Source organism: Ceratotherium simum, chromosome 39, assembly GCF_057802395.1.
Source record: "Ceratotherium simum simum isolate JZ-2026a chromosome 39, ASM5780239v1, whole genome shotgun sequence".
NCBI classification, from domain to species: domain Eukaryota; kingdom Metazoa; phylum Chordata; class Mammalia; order Perissodactyla; family Rhinocerotidae; genus Ceratotherium; species Ceratotherium simum.
Window position 1 is genome coordinate 4,406,012 of NC_141938.1, and position 26,801 is coordinate 4,432,812.

Genomic DNA, 26,801 nt, shown 5'->3' on the forward strand with positions numbered 1-26,801 from the left:
AAAGATAAAATTCCAAATCATAAAGATGACTAAGTTTCCCTTCTTAAATTAACATGACTGACTGGAACTTCTTACAAATTAACTTGAGCTCAACTACATTGTTCTTGGCTTCTTCAAAACACATGGGCGGGCCGACCCCGTGGCTTAGCAGTTAAGTGCTGCGCGCTGCGCTGCTGGCGGCCTGGGTTCGGATCCCGGGCGGCGCACCGACACACCGCTTGTCCCGCCATGCTGAGGCGCGTCCACATACAGCAACTAGAAGGCTGTGCAACTATGACATACAACTATCTACTGGGGCTTTGGGGAAAAATAAACAAATAAAAATTAAAAAAAAAAAAAAAACACATGGGCCAAAATCTTGGAAGGAGTCCTTCTGAGCACCCTGTCACTGTTATACCTCACAGTCCTTTAGGGACTGTGGTCAATCTTATTAGAATCCATTACACATCTCTCTTTGACTGCAGGTACAAACCTGCAGGTCATTAGCAAGAAGGGCCCTGAAAAAACCATGTTTTTAAGTTTTGGGTTAAAAATGAATGAGAAATTTTATGACAAAACTTGTAAATGTAAAAGAATAAAAACACAGTTTCCTGAGGAAAAAATACTTGAACTTGTAATGTACATGACAAAATTGATTCATGATGTATAATAATTAAATGAAGAAAATTGCAATGTATATCTGAAAAATCCATAATTAAAATGAATTTTAATATATTATCTGAGAAATTAAAACAAAAATTATATTTATTAGCATATGATGGATTAGAACATGTGATAAAATATATCAATAAAACAAGCATTCATTTCACAAGGAAATGCAAGTAGTTTTAATGACATACAATCAAATATTATTGAAAACATATTGAGGAACATGTTCAGCTACAAGTAACAGGAAACACAGTCTTCCTGACATGAGAAAGGGATTGTTCTCACATGGAAGAACTGGGTCAGAGCAGCCACTACACAATGCAGCAGAGAAACAAACTCCCAGGTCCTTCTGTTTATGCCCCACTGCAGATGTCACGGTGAATCAAGAAAACATGCTCACCAGCACTATTAACAGTATAAGGTGTTCCCTATACACATTAGAACTTCTTATACAGCTGTCACCGAGAGAAGAGGGGAATCAGAGAATACTCCCAACCACAAATGTCTGAATTAGTTTCCTGGTGGACAAAGAGGCCTCATAGAAAAATCTTAACTCTAATGTATCTTTGATGTGAAACTTGTGAAAACATCAGAGGAAAATATACCTGTAAGAAAATGGAAATCAAACAGTTGTTGGTGGTTTTCAAGATACTCTTGATTAGAAGGGCAAAGAATCCAGAAAATGGGCTGGAACATGGTGTGCTCATAGCAGCCAGGTAACTGTCTGTCTCCTTGTATGGTGGCTCCAAAATCTGACCAATGCCTTGTTTGCTTCTGCCTTCAAATGTCATGCAAGTGAGGCTATTGGTGAATTCCAACAGGGGACCATAAAAGGGATGGATTGTTGAAGATCAAGTTCTTAATATTACCCTCACAGACATAACACAATATAGGGGTGATGTGTCTAGCTCTAGACTTTGTTGCCCTATCACAGGCTTCTACTTAATTAAAGTTTATTCACCAAATACCAGTTAGAAGGAAGGACAAAGAGCAAAGGCCCAAATATGAAAATAGGAATTCATGGCAAAGTATATTCTTTGATAAACTTGCAATATACAAATTCCAACTGTTTAATAGTATGGAAAAGAGAAAGTCTCCTATACCCACCAGCCCAAAAAAGGAGCTTTCTCTAAGAAAGGTACAATATATACAGTGGATAAGGCATATCCAGGAACTGCAATTAAGGCCAGTAAGAAAATCCCACCAAATACAAACTGTCATTTTTCAATGGCCCCTTCACACAGAACAATTAAAACATTATTTAAAAAATTAAAGAGAAAATATTAACTGATTTAAGAGAAAAAGCACTACCTAATAATCTTATTTACTATTGATGAAGGATGACTTGCAGAATTTTCTCACCTGAATATTCATTTTTGAAAGTAATTAATAGGAATCCACAATCCAACGTTGCACTTTAAGAAAGTTTCTTTTTTTTTTTTTTTTAAAGATTTTATTTATTCATTTTTTTCCCCCCAAAGCCCCAGTAGATAGTTGTATGTCATAGGTTCACATCGTTTTAGTTGCTGTACATGGGACTCGGTCTCGGGTTGGACGGAGAAGTGGTGCCTTGGGGCGTGCCTGGGATCCGAACCCGGGCCGCCAGCATCAGAGCGCGCGCACTTAACCGCTAAGCCACGGAGCCGGCCCAAGAAAGTTTCTTGATAAAACAATATATTTAAAAATTTTATAATAACTCTTTCATATTGAACGTTTTCTACAGCATTATACAAAATTTAATTTCCATAAAGCTTTCTCATATTACTTACATTTATATTTGCTTTTGGTGGGAGTTTCACACAGAAGGATATGGGCCAATTGAAGTCTTTCTGATGCTGTTTATATTCGTGAGGTTTTTATCAAGTGAATCTTTTCATGTCTTCAGAAAGAACTGGGATGACAAAAGGCTTTCCCACATTCTTCATATTTACATGGTCTTTCCTCTAGTGTGCATTCTCCCATATCCTTTAAAATTTTGATGAGGAATAAAGGCTTTCCCACTTTCCTTGCATTCACAGTTTCTCTCCAGTGTGACTTCATTCATATTTTTGAAGTGATCTGAAAGAAGTGAATGCTTTCTCACATTCCTTAGATTCATAGGGTTTCTCTTAGTTATGAATTCTTTCATGTAGTCGAAGAGAACTGGAAGAAGCGAATGCTTTACTGCATTTTTTACATTCATAGGGTTTCTCTCTGCCATGAGTTCTGCCATGTTTTTGAAGAAAACTGGGAAAAGTGAAGGCTTTCCCACATTCCTTACATTTATAAGGTCCATCTCCAATGTGAAAGATTATGTGTGCTGGAAGGCTTGAGGGATTCATGAAGGCTTTCCCACATTTCTAACATTCATAGCGTTTCTCTCCAGTATGAATTCTTTCATGTACTCAAAGATTATGGGAAGAAGTGAGTGCTTTACTGCATCTTTTACATTTATCATGTTTCTCTTTAGTATGAGTTCTTTCATGTATTTGAAGAAAACTTGAAAAGTGAAGGCTTTCCCACATTCCTTACATTCAGGAGGTTTCTCTCCAGTGTGATTTCTTTCATGTTTTCATAGAGAACTGAAGAAGTGAATGCTTATTGCATTTTTTACATTCATACAGTTTATCTCCAGTTTGAGTTCTTTCATGTATTCGGAGATAACTGGGAAAAGTGAAGGCTTTCCACACTCTTTACATTTACATGGCATCTCTCCATATTTTTGATAGTCACATGGTTTGTGTTCAGTGTGACATCCAACATGCCTATTAAGGGATGAATGATGCATGAAGGCTTTTCCACATGCACTGCATTCACATGGTTTAGCCCATGTAGTTTTTTTATTCAGATTGAGATTTGGAATAAGGCTGAAATTTTCTCCACATTGACTATCATCTTCACTTTCAGAGTCTCTCTACCATATGATTTCTGTAACAAATGAGAAGCACATTATTAATTATTTCTTTCTTAGTGATTTTATACTTGTTATATTTATTATGATTTATAGGAAAAGTCTAGGTTTTTTTGCCTAGTCTGATTTCTTGGAAATTGATCCCTTGCTATTATCCAAACAGTGATATTCATAGATGGGGTTCATTAATACTACTTGCAAGTGAACTATTTTGCAATAAATGAACCTCTACATTACATTTCACAAGGCATGTTTGGAGAAATTTTCTAAGAATAGCTAAATTTGAAACGAGGGTTATTTGTTTTGTTTCCTTCTTTTTAAATTTCATAAGATACCAGGATTCTCATGTGACATGCTGCTTTCTATTTTGAGTGTGCCGCACCTCAGTTTTCTCCCCTGGTTCCTGTATTGATCTTCAATATCATGATCTTCCCATGTTTTTCCTGAAGTGCAGAGCCAGAAAGTTAATTTCAAAGTATTAAAGTTATAGAAAAATGTTTATTTATTTATTTATTTTTTTATTTTTCCCCCCAAAGACACAGTAGATAGTTGTATGTCATAGCTGCACATCCTTCTAGTTGCTGTATGTGGGACGTGGCCTCAGTATGGCCAGAGAAGCAGCGTGGTCGGTGCGCACCTGGGATCCAAACCCGGGCCGCCAGCAGCAGAGCGCACGCACTTAACCGCTAAGCCACGGGGCCAGCCCAATATTTTTTTTTAATTTTTGTTTATTTTTATTTTTTTGTGAGGAAGATCAGCCCTGAGCTAACATCCATGCCAATCTTCCTCTTTTTCCTGAGGAAGACTAGCCCTGAGCTAACATCTGTGCCCGTCTTCCTTCACTTTATGTGGGATGCCACCAGAGCATGGCCTGACAAGCAGCGTGTTGGTGCACGCCTGGGATCTGAACCCGGGCCTCCAGCAGCGGAACGCATGCACTTAACTGCTGTGCCACGGGGCCAGCCCCTATAGAAAAATTTTTAGATTTTAAGTCCATGATGGGGGCCGGCCCTGTGGCTTAGTGGTTAAGTGCGTGCACTCCGCTGCTGGCGGCCCGGGTTTGGATCCCGGGTGTGCACCAACGCACCGCTTCTCTGGCCGTGCTGAGGCGGCGTCCCACATACAGCACTAGAAAGACGTGCAACTATGACATACAGCTATCTACTGGGGCTTTGGGGAGAAAAAGGGAAAAAATGGAGGAGGATTAGCAATATATGTTAGCTCAGGGCTGGTCTTCCTCAGCAAAAAGAGGAGGATTGGCATGGATGTTAGCTCAGGGCTGATCTTCCTCACAAAAAAAAAAAAAAAAAAATAAGACCATGATGAGCTATGACAATTTCTAGTTTTTTGTTTGTTTGTTTGTTTTTACCAACCTCTCCACTTTCCACATTCTATATCTTGGAACAATGTTAATGGACAACTAACACTTCTTCTCTGATTGACAGTGTGAAAGAATGTCCTCATTCTTACCTATTGAGGCCAGGTTCCTGAAAGTTTCCCACATCACATCTCTGTAGAGTTTCTTCTGTAAAGGATCCAGTAAAGCCCACTCCTCTGCAGTGAAGATCAGAATCACATCCTCAATAGCCACTGAGTCCTAAAACATTACAAACATGTACAGAATAGAATGCATAAGACTGACAGCAGTGGGGATCTATACTCCATTTGTAGCAAATTTACTTACGTATGATTCTCTTATCTCCAAGCATTTATTCTATGCCATGATTGTCAAAAACTCAGTTTTTCTGTATACACTTCCTCATCAAACTAAAAGCTTTATGAACAGATGGAAATTATTTACACATTTTACTGTGATCATATTACATCATATTTCTCTCTAATGGCAGGGTCCAGAGCATGTTGGGAAATGATAGAAATACTATACAAATAAAACAAATATTATCATTTAAGACTAATGATTTATTTTGAGAAAAATTCTTTTATCTTCTTTATTACTCACCAATTACAGCACTTCATGAGACAGAGGGTCAAATCTGCATGAGGTTTCAATAAATGAAAACATAATAAACTACTAGAAGCCTTCTTTTCTAGTCTCATCATCAAACAGAGAGTCCAGGAGGCCTGTAGAAATCAAACTTGTAACAAAGCCCAGCAGGAGACATTGTCTTGGAGTACTCTAGTTCATTACAGGTAATCAGATGCAGCTGGCTGAATGTAAATATTCTTATGGAGAATCATTGCTTTTAACTTGTGTAATATTCATCGTAGACTCAGGTCTTCCATTCTCTCTGTATGATTTGATGGGCTCAAATATTATTTGGAAGATAGTTCTCAGACAAAAAGAAGGCGGCATGACAACTTAGACCATAAAATCTCTATACTCAAGTGACTCAAGGCTACCTCCCACCAATTTATACAACACATACTGAGACAATAATGTGCCATAAGAACTCTTTCTGGTCAAATACTAACCGTGTATCTGATACTTGTTGGACTTGAGGGGCAGGCTAAAAACTACAGATTGCAAGGGAGTTCATTGAAGTCCAAAACGTTTTGATGGTAAATTTGCCCATGATTATAAAATTGTGAAGGACTTAACAGTGGTTTCCTCTAAAAGTACATAAAATCTCTATTCCCAAACTTCAAGAAGAAGTGTTTACTGACCAGCCACTCTAGATCAGGCATTGCCACCTTCTGATGCTGCAGTTACGGAAGTTAGAACTGTCATTCTTGACCTAACAGGAAGAAAATGAACAAACTTGAAATCAACAATTATTCTTAGATCCATGAGAGTCTTGAGGTCACACGGCAAAATGGTGTATCCAAAATTGGAAAAGAGAAAAAAAGGACAGCTTTTCGAATTATATGCCAGATAGTCTCTTCTTAGGAAGATCTGTATTAAACAAAAAATCCATTTCACCAAAGTCTAATGCAAGGGCAAAAATAACAAAAAAGACAGCAGATGATGCCCATGAAGCCTAGGACAACTCTCTTTAACAGAAATTTTAAAATATACATAATGGGGACATCTGAAGGAAAAGAAAGACAGAAAGAAAGAGAAGAAACAAGTGAAGTAATAATCACCAAAATCTACTAAAATTAATGATAGTTGGCAAAAAGTACATCCAGGAAGCTCAGAGAACACTGAACATGATAAACTAAAAGTGCACACCCAAGGATATCATATTCAAACTAGAGAAAAATCAATGACAGGCAATACAGTGAGAAGTGCCAGAGAAGAAATACATCTTAGGTATAAAGAAACAAAGATCTGAATTAAATTGGACTTCTTTTCAAAAACCATGCAAGCCAGTGCAGAGCAGAGTGAAATATTTAAAGTTCTGAAAATAAAAAAAACAGTCTCCTAGAATTCTCTGTAAAGAAAAATTGTCCTTCAGCAATAAAGGAGAAATAAGGACTTTCTGAGACAAAAATTGAGGAAATTTGTCATGAGTACACCTACTTTGAATAAAATGTTCAAAAATTTATCAGAAACAATGTAAATGATAAAAATTTTTCATAAAATGAAAAAATGAAGGTAAAATATATTTATATTTCTTATAATTAATATAACAGGTGATGCTTTGTTTAAAATAACATTAGCAACAATGTATTTTTTTTTTTTTTTTAAGATTTTATTTATTTTATTTTTTCCCCCCAAAGCCCCAGTGGATAGTTGTGTGTCGTAGCTGCACATCCTTCTAGTTGCTGTATGTGGGACTCGGCCTCAGGATGAACGGAGAAGTGGTGCCTCGATGCGCACCCGGGATCCGAACCCGGGCCGCCAGCATCGCAGCGCGCGCACTTAACCACCAAGCCACAGGGCCGGCCCTCAACAATGTATTTTGTAATGAGAGGCTTATGGACAAGTGAAATAAAAATGACAGCAATGTGACAAATGACAGGGAAGGGGAAATTGGGACTAGTGTGTTAAGAGGAACCTGCATAACAGGGAAGTGGTGGAGTGTTATTTGGCAGAGGAGGTGGGTTAGTTGTAAATGTATGCTGAAAACTCAAGGGCAACCTTTAAAAAATGTTTTATCAAAATGTGTAGGTAAGGGCCGGCCCCGTGGCTTAGTGGTTAAGTGCTCGCACTCCGCTACTGGAGGCCCGGGTTCAGATCCTGGGCATGCACCGACGCACCGCTTCTCCAGCCATGCTGAAGCGGCGTCCCACATACAGCAACTAGAAGGATGTGCAGCTATGACATACAACTATCTACTGGGGCTTTGGGGGGAAAAAAAAGGAGGAGGAGGATTGGCAATAGATGTTAGCTCAGGGCTGATCTTCCTCACAAAATAAAGAAATAAATAAATAAATAAAAGTCTGTAGGTAATATGATGAGAGGAGAAAACAACCATCAGAGTAAATGCTCAATTTCATACAACACCAAGACTGAACCCTAACATAAACTATGGACTTTGGGTGATAATCATGTGTCAGTGTAAGTTCATCAATGGTAACAAATGTACTACTCTGGTTGACAGTGGGGGAGGCTATGCATGTGTGGGGGCATGGAATATATGGGAAATCTCTGTATCTTCTGCCCAATTTTGCAGTGAACCTAAAAGTGCTGCTCTAAAAAATAAAGTCTGAACAAAAAAGTCTAGTTAGCACCCCAAAAAATAAATAAATAAATAAATGCTCAATTTCAGCCAGAGAAGGCAGAAAAAAGGTGGAAGACCAAAAGAAACAAACATCAAGGGAAAAAATGGAAAATTGTAAAGCTTTTGGTAAATATTAATCCAACTGTATCAATAACCACTTTATTTATTTATTTTTTTTTTTTAAGATTTTATTTATTTTTATTTTTTACCCCCAAAGCCCCATTGGATAGTTGTGTGTCGTAGCTGCACATCCTTCTAGTTGCTGTATGTGGGACTCGGCCTCAGGATGAACGGAGAAGTGGTGCCTCGATGCGCACCCGGGATCCGAACCCGGGCCACCAGCATCGCAGCGCACGCACTTAACCACCAAGCCACAGGGCCGGCCCTCAATAACCACTTTAATCATCAATACTCTCAATATAATTGAAAGACACAGTAACATTAGATTTCAAAAAATACAATTATATGTTGTCTACAAGACCCCAATTGTAAGTATAACGACACAGATAGATGAAGTGTAAAGGGATGGAGTATAACAGACCGTGCCAACACTATTCAAAAGAAAGCTGCCATAGGTATATGAATTATAGAGAATGCATATTACAAACCAAGGAAAGTTCAGAGATAGAGAGGGGCATTAGATATTGATAAAGGAGTCTATTCTCCAAGAAGGCACAGCAATGCTTCATGTGTACCTGCATAACAACAGAGGGGCAAAATATATGAGACAAGAACTGATAGAATGCAAGGAGAAATACATGAATCCAGTGTTACAGCTGTAGAAATCAACATTCTTTATCACAAATTATAGATTTCAGTAGGCAGGAAGAGAAGACGGACACAGGTGAACTGAACAACACTGTGAAACAATTGGATTTCATTGTAATCCATGGGATAATTCATATACAACAGCAGAACATACTTTCTTTTCAAGTTCACATGGAACATTCACCAAGACAAACCACATTCTAGGACATAAAGTACACCTTAATAAACTTGAAAAAACAGAAATCATACAGAATATGCTCTCAAACCACATAAGCATTCATCTAGAAGTCAATAACAGCAAGATGGTTAGAAACTGCCCCAATACATGGAGATTCAATATCACATGTCCAAATAATATATAGGATCGATAAAGAAGTCTAAAGAGAAATAAAAAACTATTTTGAAGTAAACAAAATAAAAACATAACATATGAAATGTTCTTGGATGCAGCAAAAGCAGTACCTAGAGGGAAATTTCTGCCATTGAAGAAATACCCTGTAAAAACAAAGATGTCTAATCAATAATATAAGCATCTACCTTAGGAAACAATAAAATAAAGAACAAATTAAACCCAAAGTAAGCACAATAAAATAAATAATAAAAATTAGAAAAGAATGGGCCGCCCCGTGGCTTAGCAGTTAAGTGCGCGTGCTCTGCTGCTGGCAGCCTGGGTTCAGACCCTGGGCGTGCACCGATGCACCACCTGTCTGGCCATGCTGAGGCGGCATCCCACATACAGCAACTAGAAGGATGTGCAACTATAACATACAACTATCTACTGGGGCTTTGGGGAGGAAAAAAAAAAGGAGGAGGATTGGCAATGGATGTTAGCTCAGGGCCAGTCTTCCTCAGCAAAAAAAGAGGAGGATTGGCATGGATGTTAGCTCAGAGCTGATCTCCTCACAAAAAAAAAAAAAAAGAAAAGAAATCAATGTCATTGTGGGAAATCCATGCAGAAAATTCAAACAAATAAGGCTGATAATACTAATAAAATTGATAAACATCTAGTCAAGATAGCAAAGAAAAGAGGGAAAACAGAAATTACTAATATCAGAAAGGAAAGGAGGAGGGAAAGAAAATAAAAAACCATTTGATAAAATCCAACATCCATTTATGATAAGAAACTAGTAATAGAAGGCAACTTCCACTTGAGAAAGAACATCTTCACAAAACCTGTAGCTAAATTTATAACATTTGTTCCATATGACATGATTCTCTCTGTGAAACATCTGAAAGAACTCACAACAACAGAAATAACTCATGGAATTAATAAGAGAGTATAGTAAGGTGGAAGAATACATGTCAATGGTTTTCCTTAGAGATCCAAACAGATACAGTCAATTGATCTTTGACAAAGAAGAAAGGGAAAATGAAAAAGAAAGTCTTTTAAACAAACAGTGGTGGAAATAATGGAAATCCACATGCAAACACACACACACGAAAGGAATGTAGACACGGGCGTTACAGCTTTCACAAAAATTAAGTCAAAACACATGACAGGGGCCGGCCCCGTGGCTTAGTGGTTAAGTGCGTGCGCTCCGCTGCTGGCGGCCCGGGTTCGGATCCCGGGCGTGCACTGACGCACTGCTTCTCCGGCCATGCTGAGGCCGTGTCCCACATACAGCAACTAGAAGGATGTGCACCTGTGACATACAACTATCTACTGGGGCTTTGGGGGAAAAAAATAATAAATAAATAAAATTAAAAAAAAAAAAAAAAACAAAAACACATGACAGATCTAAATGTAAAATGCTAAAGGAATAAACTCCTAGAAGGTAACATAGGAGAAAATATAGATGGCCTTGGGTTTGGAGATGAATTTTTAGATAAAAAACCAAAAAGCAAGGTCCACAAAAGAAAAAAAATTTACTTCATTAAAATGAAAAACCACTCTGAGAAAGCTCTGAGAAAGACAGTGTTAAGAGAATAACAACACAATTAACACAGTGAGAGAAAAATCTTTGTAAAACACTGATTGGATAAGTGACTGGTATGTGAAATATCCAAAGAATTCTTAAAACTCATCAGTCAGAAGACAAACAACCCAATTAAAGAGTGAGAAAAAATCTGAACAGACTTCTCACTGAAGAAGATATATAGATGGGAAATAAGCAATATGCTTATTTTCACATGCTCCACATCAAATGTCACTAGGAAATTGCAAATAAAACAACAATGAGGGACCATTAAACACTTGTTAAATGAGTAAAACTCAAAACACTCAGAACACCAACTATGAGTGAAGAAGCAAAGCTACAGGTAATCCTCAGTCATTGCTGGTGAAAGCGGAATTTGGTACACCCACAATGACAGACAGGAACTTTCTTTCAAATAAAAATACACTGTTACTACATAGAGTAAGATCCAGCAATCACACTCCTTGGTATTTGTCCAAATGAGTTGAAACATGTTCACACAAAACCTACACATGAATGTTTATAGGCGCTTTGTTCACAATTGGCAAGAGTTAGAGTTTTAAGCAAAATGTCCTTCAAGAGTCAAATAGAAAAAACAATTACTGGGGCATCCATACAATGAAATACTGTTCAGTGATAAAAAGAAATGAGGTATCAAGCCAAGAAAACACACGGAGGAACCTTAAAATTATATTGCGAAGGGAAAGAAGCCAATGTGACAAGGCTATGTAGTGTATGATTCCAAGTATATGACATTCTGGAAAAGACAAAGCATGAGCCAGTAGAAAGATCATTGGTTGTGAAGAATTTGGGGGTTGGGGGAGGGATGAATCAAGAGGTGGAGCACAGAGGAGTTGTAGGGAGGTGAAACTACACTCTATGATACAGGAATGATGGATCCATGTCATTATACATTTGCCAAAACCCGTACATTGTATAACACAAAGAGTCAATGCTAATGTACACTGGGCACGGAAATGCATCAATGTGGGATTGGAAATTGTAACAATTGTACCACAGTAATACAAAATGTGAAAGAGAGTGTAAACTGTGCAGAGGCAGAGAGAAGAGTCATGTGTAACTCTCTAAATTCTGATCAATTTTTCTGTAAACCTAAAGCTGGTCAAAAAACCCTGAAATCTTTCAAGAAAAAGATGAAGACAGAGTCATTATAATTCACCCCTGCTGAAGGAAACAACACATCTCTCATTCAACTGACTTCAACATATTTCAATAAGCCGGTATGGTGCTCTGTGAGCCTGGGACCCATACGGGAGGTGGAACTTGCATCGAATGTCTTGTTGGAGAGCAGGGCACTGTATTCTCTGAGAAGTGCCATGGTTACTGTTAGTAGTGTCAGAACTCCGACCTATAGGATAGAACCTATATCCTCCAACACCAGGATAATGAGTGTCCTGGTGAGTCCTCGTATTGTAGACCTAGTAAGGTACAGACAAGTGTTACCTTGATTTCTATTTTGAGTATCTCTGGGTCAAGAGATTCTCAAAATTCTTTTTTAGCACAAAGGGGCATCTCTTAGACAATCATCCAAGATTTTGTGAAAATATGCAGATGAGGCCAATGTTTGGCCAGGAGTAAGATGACTGCCTGATATTTGGTTAGATGTGGTGACCCTCGGGTTTGGGTCATCAGGGGATATCCCAATTAAGGGATGAGGAACAGGAACTCTCCACTGAGCTCCATCATGTATGAATGTGTACTGTCATCCTTCAAGTCTATGCTCCTCAGTGCTGTGCATTCAGTTAATCCCAAGGAACTACCCAGGGAACCAAGGTGTCTAGGAGAGGGGTGAACCCCTTCTATTACCCTAGTCATCTTTCAATGAACTGAAGAAAGAAATGCCATTCTCCTCCTGCAGGTGGCATAAGTTGCAGGGCCAAGGTTATGCTCCATCATATCACAAACATGTGTCAGTCACCAGGCAGAGCTGGCAGGGTGCGCTCTGCAGAGCCAAAGGCACTATAGGCAACTCAGTAGAGGGTCACATGCTCAGTGCTTGTGAGCCCCTCTATGTTCAAGAAATCTCAGTACCTGGAGATAATTGCAGCTCTAATGGCATATAATGTGGCACCAGGGCAGATTTCTTCATCAGAAGCCTATGGACAACTTAAGGTCCTCCTCCTGAGAGCCTCAGTCACTGCCATCAGGGTTAGAGGCCTCCTCCATGACAATTGGTTGCTTTATAGAGTTTAAGGAACCCAGGCTTAAGTCGGGTTTGAACTAATCTCTTTGCTGCACCCAACTCAGACTGTGGGTGTTGTCACTACAACCCAGAGGGTCGGGATCTTTGTTGTAATCGATGCAGGGCTGGCCACAGCAGCAGAGTTACTTAGGGGTCCTGGTGAGCCCTCTCTAATGTTGCTACCTACTGACTGTATTTTCCTGTCTCTTCTTCCTCTCTGCAATGACTGCTCTTTAGGAAGTGACCATCTGATGGGCTCAGCTCATTCACAGGGTATAATCATCCATATAACCCCAGGCTCCTGCTAATGTCAAGGTAACTCCATCCTCCGTCTCACCTTCACTCCAAACACACAGACGGATTCCACTCAAGATATGGACTGACGGCCTCATTCCTGTATGCCTGCTCCCAAAGTCGAGGAAAACCGCCAAGAATTTCCCAAACTGCCAACGTGGAACCCCCTGTAATTAGAATCCAGGTTTGCTGGAGTCAACAATACACACAGGGCAGCACAGCTCACAGGAGGAGCTGCCCAGCAAGCAGCAGCTCACAGTGCAGGAGCCTCCAGGCTTTCTCATCAGCCCGTCCAGACAAGAAGGCCTAGGGGAAAGGGAGGGGTGAGGCTTAAGTGTTCAGAAGCCAAACACCAAATATGTGGACCCTGGGCACTCATTACAAGAACAGACAGTGTAAGAAAAATAGGCATTCACACTGGCTTGTTTTTATATAAACACTAACAGGAGGATGAAGCAGTTCTCCAAAACTGGTCATTTGAGCGGGGCTGGAGTGAGAGCAGAGGAGGGGGGCAGGATACACAGGCAGGGAGTCTTTTTAAGTTAGTTTCCTCTCAGGAATTTTTTAAACCTTCCCATGCATTATTTATTTAGAATAAGGAGAGAAATTTATATACACTATATTTCCTGATGCTTGATCATTATTTTTAAATAACTTTTGGTGAAAATTTAATTTAATTTTAACATTTCTACATAGGAAACCACCTCAAGATTTAGTCCATTAAACACTAATAGATATAAAACTATAAACCATAAAAAATTTACAAATCCCTTTCCAACAGAAAGGATAAAGGACATTATAGTTTGTCAGTCCACTATATTTACACTGGGGATATTATCAGGATGGAGTAGTATATTATAATGCATTAGGGGTTTGCAATTAAGCCCTGACATAAACTAGGAATTTTAAAGATTTACAGAAGATTTGACCTGTTTCTTCATATCAATGAAAATAGAAACTCAAGTGCTCTTTCCTTGAATACATTAAAATAGGAATTCATTTGCCTTAGGAACACTATATCCTTTTAAATATCAAAGCTTTCTAGGGACATGGACACACAAAAACTGACCTAAAAATGGAATATGGGGCTGGCCCCATGCCTGCTGGTTAAGTTCAGCATGCTCTGCTTTGCCAGCCTGAGGTTTGCAGGTTTGGATCCTGGGCATGGACCCACACCACTCGTCAAGCCATGCTGTGGCAGTGACCCACATCCAAAATAGAGGAAGACGGGCACAGATGTTAGCTCAGGGCTAATCTTCCTCACCAAAACCAAAAAACAACAACAACAACAACAACAAAAATGATATGCACCTGAGAGCTTAAATAAACCCATCTCACATCTTGAGGTTCTCTTGCCTAAATGGAACAAAACTTTTATTTGGTTCCACAATTTTCTTCCCTTACTCACATCATAACTCAATCAACTTACATTTTAAAACCCCAAGGGCAAATGAAACCAGAATCAGAGGGCTGCAATCTTCAGTTCATAAAGGAATCCAAGGAAACACAAATATTCAAATCAGCTTATAGAAGCAGCCTGCTTGCCTACAGGTCAAAAGGAAAACTCACACTTGGAAAGTTAACCATATTCCCAAACTTGGGGTCTAGGCCCTCTCAGTCAAGATAGAACCCCTGGAGTGGGTCAGTCCCTGGTGGAGGGGGGTGGGGCACCTGAGCAGCCACAGGACTGAACTCTGGGAGCTCCACACGCCCTCCCCTCCCCAAGGAATAATGCACATGCTCCCTCTCTCAGGCTTCCCTTCTCACAATGAGGAAAACTCAGCTGGATTCAGTTGCAGGTTCTGACCCAAATGAACTCCCAAATTAATGAACTCTTTGTCCACAGGACAGAACACCTGATCTTCACAGACTTTCTCAATGTGCACAAATTACGCTCTCACTGAACTTACACTGTGGGTTCAAAATTCAAACATAACATCTAAAACTGTCTAGGCCTAAGGAACCACAACCACAATCTAAGAAAGGAGATCAACCCCCTCCTCTTCCCATGGGCACGTGCACCCCCAGCTTTCCAGGGCTCTGCAGCTCCTCTCAGTATAGAGGCTCCTTCCATGGGGGGTGTGAGCAGGCAGGACACCTGCAGGGGGAGGCTCTCGAGGAAGAACAACTGGGCCTTCAAGTCCTTCCCTGTGCAGGCCCAAGGGGGCCTTAGCTTTGGTCAATGACTACTGGGTCTCCTCCTCACCGGAGTTGCTTTAGAACACCACTGATGGGCCGGCCCTGTGGCTTGGTGGTTAAGTGCGCGCGCTGCAATGCTGGCGGCCCGGGTTCGGATCCCGGGTGCGCATCGAGGCACCACTTCTCCGTCCATCCTGAGGCCGAGTCCCACATGCCACAACTAGAAGGATGTGCAGCTATGACATACAACTATCTGCTGGGGCTTTGGGGGGAAAAAATAAAATAAATAAAATCTTAAAAAAAAAAAGAACACCACTGATACTTTAAATGATGCAAACCCAGTGTTTGAACAATCCAGCAAAACCATTTAAACGCATCCTATATGCAAAAAGGAGGGAAGAAAATTGTAAGGCACTTTTACTAGTTCAACCAGAAAACCCCAAATATCTATTCCTTTTAGAAAAAAAAGATGACAGTTAATTATTATTTCTATGGCAAGAAATTGGTTGGTAAATAATTAATCACACTTGGACACTTGTGGTCTGCATGTCTAAGCCCTGGAGTTTCATTTGAAAACACCCAAAAGTAAATATGGCCCTCAGAAACTTACTACACACACTCAGGGGAAGAAAGAGTGAAATCAGAATTCTTAACAAATGGAATGCAATGCAGGAATATTTTATTTTTTGGAATTCACCTCTTTCTTACTAGCTTGGAAATATTTTATACTGCATTTCAAACTCAGTTGATTAAATACACTTTACCCCTATTGAAAAATGGAGAGTTAAATAAGTGAGTAAATATTTTCAAGGTCACAACCCAGTGAGGGGAAGACTGACGGGACAGATCACCCAGGAAAGTTTCTCAAGAGGACCCTCCACCCAAATGACTTCCCACAGGATGTCTGTGCCCAGAAGGATCCTGGGGGGAGACTCTCGCACTGGATTTCATGCAGTGTAGTTCCAGGTGGTTATTTTCTGCTGTCTTCTAATGTAAAATATCCTGACAAATATAATCGTTAAAAAAAAAGTCACCCATGGCTCTGGGGAATAATGAGAAATAGTAAAAATATTGGGTCTGTTTGAAATGGGCCACGAAAGGTGCATAGCTGATAATGACGCTGCAGTTCAGTGACGGGCAGCTGGCTTTGGGAATGTGGGGAGAGATCTGAAAATTCAGGGATTTATTGTCAGTTCTAGGAAAAGCTGGGCTGTGGAGAGAGAATCATGGATTTGAGAGCCTGCTCCCCAAACATTTGGAAAACTCAGGAGAAAATGGGAGCCCTCTGGAGAGAAAGGAGGAATTGGGGACCCCACAGCTCCTCTCACACAGGAACCCTGGACACGGAGTCACTATTGTTCCTGATGAGCCTCCCCGCGGTCACCGTACAATCTGAGAAGATTCAGGGCTGTAGCTCAGGGCTGTCCAGGGAGGCTCCGGGGCTGAAGTCACCACGTGCAGTGACAGACATGTCGCCCGGGGTCCCGGCTGCCGGCCCGCCCCCACGCTGCGGCCGGAGGGGACTGAGGTCCGAGCGGCGCCCCCGCGGACTCGGGTCCGCGGACTCGGAGGTGACCGCGGGGAGGCCGGTCCCGCCACGGCCGGTTCCGACCAGCCCCTCCTCCCCGTCTCCTCACCCGGGGCCGCACACTCACCATTTCTAGTCTCCCGGGTCCCCTGCGTCCTTCCTATGACTCCCACGGCCAGTGCAGATCACAGCGTGACAGAGGCTGTGACAGAGCCACCAGGGACCGTTAACGGCAGGCGACTGACCATCCCCATCTAGGCCGGACACAGAAGGGACTTCCATGCTGCTGTGCTGCATCGTCCCACCCACTTGTCCCAGTGGCGCCCCTGATTGGACAGTTACCAAAGGCCACGCCCCCTCAGCCCTGAGTGACAGCGGAGCAGGAGGGTGCCTTGCTCCGTGGAACCAGCTTCTGCCCGGTGGGTGCTAACCTGTCCCCGCCTGAGTCATTTACATTTAAACAGAACGTTTTCCAGGCCTGGGACTGACACTGTTGTTCCCCCCCTTTATGAACGCATGGTGACAGGTGTGCACATGGAATTCCTGAGTCAGTTTCAAGGAGGAGCAAGTACAGACAAGAGGGTGGCCCAGGCCAGGCCACGCTGGAACAAGAGGGTCTCATGTCTTCTAGGGGTCAAGGGCTTGGCGTAAGACTGCAGTGTCACTCATGGAACTGATACCGGCTCAAGACAAGGTTGACATGAGGGAAGCCATATTGTAGAAAAGAAAAACTCGATTATAACTTTGAATGACCTCTGACAAACTAACCCAGCTGGATGTGCGCCCTCCAGGAGATCTAACTGCTCTGTAGATTTTACGACCCCTGCTTGCCCATGTGCCTCCCAGCTGCGAGAAGATGATAACTGCTTTTTTGAGTTCCTTAGGAATGTGATGACGCCCGAACAGAGAGTCTATGCTGATAGCTATCATCAGTGAAAACGGAAAGATCTGGTGTGGCACTCCCAGTCTGTAACACCAGAAGGTCACCATTCCTAACCGCCTCCCCAATAACCCAATGGCCTATATAACTGCTGTAAGATTTTGTGCCCCCTTAAGATGGTTCTTTTGGACATGAGTCAGCCAACTTCCCTCTTGCTAGTGTGGGAGATCAAGATTTGGCCACCCTGAAATCTATCTCTTTACCTTGGTTGTTTTCTCTGGGGACATTCGACCTCCCCCACTAACTGCCTAAAGAATTTGACATAGTAACTCCTTCCTGGAACAGATCTATCATGATGGCTGTAAAGATAATGTAGGATAAATGTTACAATAGGAAAGGCACCAACAAGCCCATCTTATCGGAAGTTCCCTCTCTCTGGCCACATTCTCTGGATGGCCCTGCAAGGAGTTGCCAGATGAACATTTACATTTATAAGGGAAATCTCCATTTGTAAAGGTATCTCCCTCTCTGTTTTGGGAAGAGAGGGGGATGGCCTCATTTCTAGAGGCTTATCAATGTGGAAGGTGAGGCCTTAAATCTGCATAATAACCTTACTCTTGTTTACTGTGTTTTAGTGGTAATCTTCTGTAACTGACTCCCCCCACCCCCAAAATCCTCCTTTGTCGTTGGCTGAACATGGTATTTAGGACGCGAATTTCTGCTATTGTGTTGAGAAACGCAGTGTCCCTGCTTTCTCCCATGTATACATGTTATTAAACTTGGTATTATTTTCTCCTGCTAACCTGTCTTGTTAATTATTTGGCCAGCCATAAGAACCTTAAGGAAAAGGGCAGAGGGGGATTCTCCCTCTTCCCCCGACACTAGCAAGCTGTAATAATAAAGTCCTTTTTCTCCTACCACCTTGCCTCTTGACTATTGGCATGTCTTGCGGCGAGCAGAAGGCCCCACGTTGGGCGGTAACAGAACTCTGACCCTTGTTTAGAAACACAGACACTTAAATGTGACCTCACCCTCCGTGATAAAGAGGCTGGCTCCATTTTGAGCTTTCCTCCCTGCCAGCATTCAGCCTTCCACCCGTCCCTGCCCCACCCCGACTCGAGCAGTTCTTAAGATGAAGAATCCCAGGGCACTTGACTCTGGTGGGAAGTAGGAACCCCACAGCACTAGCTGAGTGCAGGGACTCTTCTCAGACCAACCTCAAGCTATGAGATGTGTTCTCTAAATTCTCCATTATACTATTACAACGGAGGGAAAATTATTTTAGATCAAACTTTGCCTTTGTCCCTAGAGAAGTTTTAAATGTAAATGGTTATAATATCCCTAAGGCAATTGATTCTTAATTCACTGATGTAAGACAAACAATAAATCATTATGTAAATGTGGGATGCACCTGGAAACTCTTTCCCCATAGCTTTATTGAGGTACAATTGATTAATAATATTGTCTATATTTAAAGATTACAACCCAATATTTGATATGTGTAAACTGTAGACAATGGATTAAGCATTCTCATCACATACACACAAAGTTACTGTCAAGCTATGGATGTGTCAATTAACCTGGAAATTTTAATAAGCCTAAGAGAGGGGATTGCAAAACTCTTCATTGCAAAGCTCTGAATGCATTTATTTACTTATATGAAAAGCGTTATTAAGATTTAATCCAGGGCCGGCCCCGTGGCTTGGTGGTTAAGTGAGCGCGCTCCACTGCTGGCGACCCGGGTTCGGATCCCGGGCGCGCACCGACGCGCTGCTTCTCTGGCCATGCTGAGGCCCCGTCCCACATACAGCAACTAGAAGGATGTGCAGCTATGACATACAACTATCTACTGGGGCTTTGGGGGGAAAAAATAAATAAATAAAATCTTTAAAAAAAAAAAAATAAGATATAATCCATATACAGTCATGCTCCGTACGACGACGTGTGGGTTAACGACTGACCACATATACCACAATGGTCTCATAAGATTAGTACCATCATACTAATCCATAGTACATAAGCCCAAATTCCCCATTATTTTCCCGTTATTGCTCTTGGTGTCACCTCTAACATATTTTTGCCAAATACAAGGTCAGGAATTTGTTCCTATGTTTCATATACTTTGTTATACTTGTACGCTCATCTATAGGCCTTTGATCCCTTTTGGTAAGTCATTGTATGTTGTGGGTTTTAAAGGTACAAATTCTTTGTTTTGCATGTGGCTATCCAGTTGGCCCAGCATCAATGTATGAAAAGAATATTCTTTCCTCACTTTTGGTACCTTTGTCAAAGATTAGTTGAGCATAAACGTGGGGGTTTATTTCTCTAATCTCAATCTTCCATAGATCTCTATCTGTACTTGTGTCAATACAATAATATCTTCATTACATTCGCTTAGTACGTTTTTCTTTTCCCAGATTGGTTTGGCTATTCTGGTTCCCTTGCAATTTCACAGAATTTGTGAAACAGCTTGCCAATTTCTATAAAGGGCACAGCTGGGATTATGACAGGTATTGAATTGAATCTCTAGATCATTTTATGGAGTGGTGCCATTTCAACGATGTGAAGTCTTGAAAACTATGAAACGACATTTTCCCACTGATTTATACATTTCTTAATTTCTTTTGCCCATATTTGGTAGCTTTCAGAGAATTCATTTTTTTTTTTAATAATTTTATTTATTTATTTTTTTCCCCCAAAGCCCCAGTAGATAGTTGTATGTCATAGCTGCACATCCTTCTAGTTGCTGTACGTGGGACGCAGCCTCAGCATGGCCGGAGAAGCGGTGCATCGGTGTACGCCCGGGATCCGAAGCCGGGCTGCCAGCAGCAGAGCGCGAGCATTTAACTGCTAAGCCACGGGGCTGGCCCCAGAGAATTCATTTTGTACTCTGGGTTTAGTTTGTTGTTCTTTTTCCAGTTCCCTTATTAACTTCATATCTTTCTTTTTCAATATACGTGTTTCTTGCTATAAACTTCTCTCTCACTATGCCTTATTCTGCATACAAGTGTCCTTGTGTTTTCTCCCCTGGTGTGTTTGGGCATCTCTGGCAATGCAATCTTAGGTAGTCTGTGTCTTGCAATTCTCTGTTTTAACTCACTGTTTTTATACTGGAGCCATGCTGATATGTGGGAAGGTCTTAGGGTCAGAAAATGTTCTGTTATGTTATGATTAAACCTGTAAAGTTCTGATGGGGCACAATCTCTGGACTATGAACTTCCAGGTTCTTAGCATTTATTCCTCCCCTGTGGTCAAAGAGAAATCCTGAAGAGTCTGGGAGTTGTCTGACTGCTCTTTCCACAATCAGATAAGGTTTTGGCAAATTAGTTTTCTTTGAGAAATGGCCTAAGTTACAGAGCACAGAATGTTTTGTGTGTGTATCAAGTTTTCCCCCCATTTCCTGCATGAAGCATGAGACAATTTTTTCCAGTTTTCACAGGGAAATCTTCCTAGGGCTCCTGGTGGAAAAATACATAAATTATGGGGGTTCACTAAGACTGGACTCCCTAAAGCTTTTAACTCAAGCTAGTCTAATCTGTGTCTCCAGCAAATTCACTGTTAACAGTTTACGTGTTTCTAGAGGCTGCTGCCTCCAGTTCTTTCTCCTTCATGTAAGCGGTTATTCTCTATATTGGCCTATCTCATTTTGGGAGCGTTGGTTTGCCGTGTAATCTCATCTCTCTTGGATCTAAGAAGAGGGGTTGCTTTTCAGATTGTTCAGTTTTCTCTTGTTGTGAAGATGAGATGATCACTCAGAGCTCTTTACATATCTGAACAGAAACCATCCAGTCACTTCTCTTGCTGTATTTTCCCTTGTGAGACTATTCCATTTTCACTTGTTAATTCTACTGCTAGAGTTCATGTGGGTGGTTTCAAAGTTTTTCTTTTGTGACTAACGCATCTAAAAACATTATCATACTGAAATCTCTGTATTTTGATTTCTTTTCCTCCTCTTATACAAATTCTTTCACCTGAATACATTTCCCATTGGTTATTTTCTCTTTTATCATTGTCCTTTTGGGGGCAGAATTAACCCCCTACCTAAAATGGGATTGGATGTCAAGTCAATGTGGCCACATGCATCAAGATGATATAAATGTTTATTACTCACGGGTACCTTCTAAGGAGAGCAGGGCAAGAGTAAGTGGGTTGGGGTGGCTTGTGTAGGGAGAATGGCTTCAACCTTTAAGATGTATAGGGGGGCCGGCCCCATGGCTTAGCGGTTGAGTGCGTGCGCTCCGCTGCTGGCGGCCCGGGTTCGGATCCCGGGTGCGCACCGATGCACCGCTTCTCCAGCCCTGCTGAGGCCGTGTCCAGCATACAGCAACTAGAAGGAAGTGCAGCTATGACATACAACTATCTACTGGGGCTTTGGGGGGGGGAAATAAATAAATAAAATCTTTAAAAAAAAAAAAAGATGTATAGGGGTAGAGGAGCAGGTTTTCAAAGTTTGACCCTCTTAACTATTGGCACAAAAAGAAAAGGGGCATGTGTCAACTTTCCTGACTTATTTATCCATTGTGGGCCTGACAGGGTGAGCAGGTATCTAAGCTCATGAAGACTCAAATATTAAAAATGAGAGCAGTGTCTTTATTAAAGTTCACTCTTGAGGCTTATTGACAGAATGATGACAAATCTCATAAAATGAATTTGAATTTGAATATTAATTGAAAAGTCATGTGAAAAGGACAAGAAATTATAATTAGGGTCACAAAGCCTCCAAAATATCTTTCAATCCTGTCATTAGAGGGTATAGGAGAGAGCCAGGAAAGAAAGTGTCAGTATGGTTCCAGAAATCTGTTCAGTTTATATTATCTTGATGCATGTGGCCACATTGACAGAACATTTTACTAATGTTATTGTTTCATTTCGTGTGTCATTTGTTGTGTTATTGGTGGCACCTTGCCAGCACAGCAGCCTGCCCACAGGCAGCAAGCAGCCCTTTTAGGAGAACAGAACTCTCCCTGGCTGGTTAATACATAGTCCAAACCCAAGTACTCATCAACTACCACGGCTGCCATGGAGTTTTCTTTCATGTAAAATGTCTCAAACATTAGCTGTCTGCTACACATATTTTGAATGTTTTAGACATTTCTTGATTGGCAGTAAGGATGTGCTTGTTGAATGACATCATGTGTGCCCAGGTCAGGACCAGTGACTCCCAGGACGATGAGCACACGAGTGCAAATGGTAGGAAAACAGTACATTCATGTTGGATGGACTGAAAGGGTCTTGAAGGCAGGTGCCCAGAATGAAATATTGACATGCAGGGCACACCGCCTATGGGTGGTGTTAGGAGGAAGACCCAGGAGTGGGATATAAGAGTGTGGCTAGGGAGCATGATTACAATAAATCAAAGACCTGTAGGAGTGGCAATTCTGACAGAAAAGTCTAGAATAGAAAGGCTCTACTTATAAGGTGCCAGTCAGCCTGATGATGAGAACAAAATAATAAGCCCCAAAGACTGGAGATTGAATGTAACTCAAACAGCAGGAGCATCTATTTAGGAGAATGCAAGTTTTGGCTAAGTACGCCATTAGGCCATCATAAGAGCATTGCAGCCTGAGTCATAGAGAGGTACAAGATCCATTAAATACCTTTTCAAGAGCCCGATGTTTTATATTTTGAGACAGTTGATAATACCAATAATTTCTAGAATTTCTTGGTGAGTCCTTGATTCTGGCTTCTGGAGGATCATGTATGATAGGGTGAGCAATTGGTGTATATAAGGTTCTTCCATGGTCTGAGTGTAGCAAGCAGCCCAGCAGAGGGGGTGAGGAGCCCTACAAAGTCTATCTGCCATCAGCTGTAGGGACCCCCTTCCTCCACCTGGACTTAACGTGCATGGATTATGTTACCTGTGACATGTTTTTTCCACATCGGATGCATTGGTCACTCACTAAGTTACCCATGGTAGGGAGGAAAGTCCCTTGAATTTTGCCTAGACTTGTAGGTTACAGGCCTCTTAGTGGTTTCCTTTCACAGGGGCCCATGGGCCAAGATTAATGCCATCATGTCTGAGGTGTCAGTATGTGTCTCAGAAATTTAAGTGAATTTATCACCCTGAGCAATGAAATAAGCCTCTGCAGGCTGAGGTTTAATATGTGCAGAGTAAGTGGTGACCTTGATTCATACTTGGGGATTGTGAGGCAAGGTATCCCAGAGTTTTTTATGCCAAAGTGGTGACCCTGGGTAACGAGTTGTTGCTATTGGTGGATGAGACAGCTAGATCATTGGAAAAGGTTCAAGGATCTGTAAAAATGTGAGGAAGAGTTCGATTCTTGGCCAGGGAATTCTCTATTGCTAGCACAAGTACCTGGAGTTTGACTAATCAGTCTGATCCAATCTGTGACCAAGGATGGCCTGTTTGATCCAGGGAAAGAACAGAGCAACTCTGAAGTGGACCCCATCAGGTGTGGTGGTGCACACTGTTCATAAAGTATATGAACTCCCTGGTCATTCATATGCTCCCAAGTCACTGCCAAAGTGGCCAATGAGTCTAAAATAGAGGTGACCTCCTCCAGAATGTATTACATCAATCAGAGAAGAGGGGAACACACTTCCTCCTGTAGGTGTGATATGCCAGAAGCACCATTTTTGGCTCTATCCTGTAAGTACCTATATCTCTTCAATGAGGCCTTTGATTAGCAAACCTGATGGGTCCTGCATTTCTGACCCAAGGCAAAATGTGAAGCTGGCTGTGGAGGATCAACTCAAGCCCTGGGAGGCCCTCCCTTTACAAAAATACTCTGTCAGTTGCCATCAGTGGATTCTCTAATTGTGTGTAGCACTGGATGAGCAGCATAATTTTGGTACAAGAATGCCTTGGGCAATTTATGTCCACCATGGAGGTGTGGAGACTCTTAGATGCATTATAGTAGGCTGCTAAAGCCTCTATGGGAAACGGGTGTGTGTAACGGGACACTCACGTATTGACTTATTTAGACAAATTCTAGAGCCATTTATTTCTCTGCTAAAAGTCAATCTGTTTAAGCATTGTTGAATATACAAGCAAGCAGATCTGCTAATACGTGACGTTTCTAGTCACCGTGGCTGACAGAATGTGTCACGACATGGGTTCTACCACTGCTTCCATGACCTCAGCTCACAGGCCTCTGGCATTATCTTGTGGAAATTTTCCAAAGTGGGATCTGCATGTATCTCTAAGGATGTTTCCAAGTAAGCAGGCATGAGTACGCCTGAGTTGAGCAATGAAGAGCTGGAAAGGTCAATGGATAATAACGGAAAGAAATGGTGCCAATGTGTACGAATGAGGATATTCCCAGGCAGATCCCACTTAGGAGACACCTTTATGTTTCAGAATCACAGTTATTTCTACAGATCTGTCCACAGAACCTGATTTAAACTCACAGACAGATTCTAGGAGCCCTCTCACTTCACTCCTAGTTATGAGTAGGAGACCAGGGCAGGTGCAACCCCAGAGGGTGTTTTCTCAATTAAGACAGGGTTGCAAGAAAGGCCTGTTGAGGACTGCATTCTTCTTTTCAATACTTCAATTCTTCCTAAGGATCCCACAGTGCTAGAAAGAAGTGTTGAATGCATAAAAATCAAGGATCAAGAGAGTTTAACATTATCCTAACATATGAAAGTGATTCAGTTATTCATTTTCTCTTAATTATATAAATATACAATATTTATGTATACTTCTGAATTTTGACAAATGTATAGTAATCCTGACACTAAAAAATGGAAAATGTGCAATCATCAAAAACAACACTCTTGCGTTGCCCAGTTGAATAACTCCCCTCCAGTACATAAGTTAATCATTAAAAAAATGGAGGAAAAATGATTTCTTTTGCTCTTTATTAAACCTCACAGCTGTTACTTTTCTGTCTGATTTTTCCACAACATAGCTGGACATCTAAGCATATGGAAATGAAAACAGAACAGCAAAATGGGCTACGGGACTTAGTGGATCATTGAAACTAAAAACTTCTAGCTACTCCTACTAAAAAAACAGTGATTATTTTCCATTTCTCTTTTTATTTATTTGTTTATTTATTTATTTATTTTGTGTGAGGAAGATCAGCCCTGAGCTAACATCCATGACAATCCTCCTCTTTTTGCTGAGGAAGACCGGATCTGAGCTAACATCTATTGCCAATCCTCCTCCTTTTTTTTTCCCCCAAAGCCCCAGTAGATAGTTGTATATCATAGTTGCACATCCTTCTAGTTGCTGTATGTGGGACACGGCCTCAGCGTGGCCTGAGAAGCGGTGCGTCGGTGCGTGCCCGGGATCCAAATGCAGGCCGCCAGTGGCGGAGCGCGGGCACTTAACCGCTAAGCCACGGGGCCGGCCCCTCCATTTCTCCTTTTATACTCAATTAGGATATTCCTCAAAATGATACCCTCCCTCTGCAGCACATCTCAATTATTCCTTGGATGATTGCCTCTAAACACCCATAGCTCTTTTTGAAGTTTCCACAGGGAGATCACAGTGGACTTGCATAGATATCACTCTACACATAGAACACACTCAGGATGAGCTAGAGCAGTGCAGATGAATGCAACTGTTTCTCTAAATGGGAGGAACCCCATGGTTTAATGGGGTATATATTGCACATTCAGTCAGTACAGCAGCAACATGAAAATGCCAGAGACTATAACGCTTTGAATATTTAAAAGTAAATAAAAATTCTCTCAAATTATATTAAACACAAAAAGACACCATAAATATCTGTGGCTTAAATCAAACAGGAAGTCTCAAGTCTCTAACAATAATAATGACACCCTCACTCACTCCTACCTGCACAGAAAACAGATATACACACTTCGGCCTCCCTATTAGCTCAATGTTATTATTTTAAGTTTTCTTCAAAGCCCTTATTTCTGTCTCATAAGACTAGGGTTCCCCATTTGTTGTTTGTTTTTTGTGTGTGAGGAAGATCAGCCCTGAGCTAACATCTGCCGATCCTCCTCTTTTTGCTGAGGAAGACTGGTCCTGGG

General features: G+C 41.3%; 1 protein-coding gene and 1 long non-coding RNA gene across 3 annotated transcripts in view; one reads left to right on the forward strand and one right to left on the reverse strand.

Annotated features, from left to right (window-relative positions):
• The window catches only part of LOC147912110 (uncharacterized), a 360,528-nt gene that overhangs the window by 190,320 nt on the left and 143,407 nt on the right, over nt 1-26,801 (forward strand). The gene's annotated exons all lie outside the window — the stretch shown is intronic.
• On the reverse strand, nt 3,199-17,204 carry LOC147912113 (zinc finger protein 136-like). 2 transcript variants are annotated; one of them, XM_087426029.1, is made up of 5 exons: nt 17,082-17,204; nt 6,164-6,234; nt 5,009-5,135; nt 3,921-3,981; nt 3,199-3,555 (listed from the first exon to the last, which is right to left on the reverse strand). In XM_087426029.1, the coding sequence occupies exons 2-5, from the start codon at nt 6,182-6,184 to the stop codon at nt 3,531-3,533; spliced, it is 234 nt and encodes a 77-aa protein (XP_087282155.1). In that variant the 5' UTR covers nt 6,185-6,234; nt 17,082-17,204; the 3' UTR covers nt 3,199-3,530. The 2 variants fall into 2 exon arrangements, with proteins under 2 accessions (XP_087282155.1, XP_087282156.1); XM_087426030.1 differs by lacking the exon at nt 17,082-17,204 and adding an exon at nt 13,331-13,444.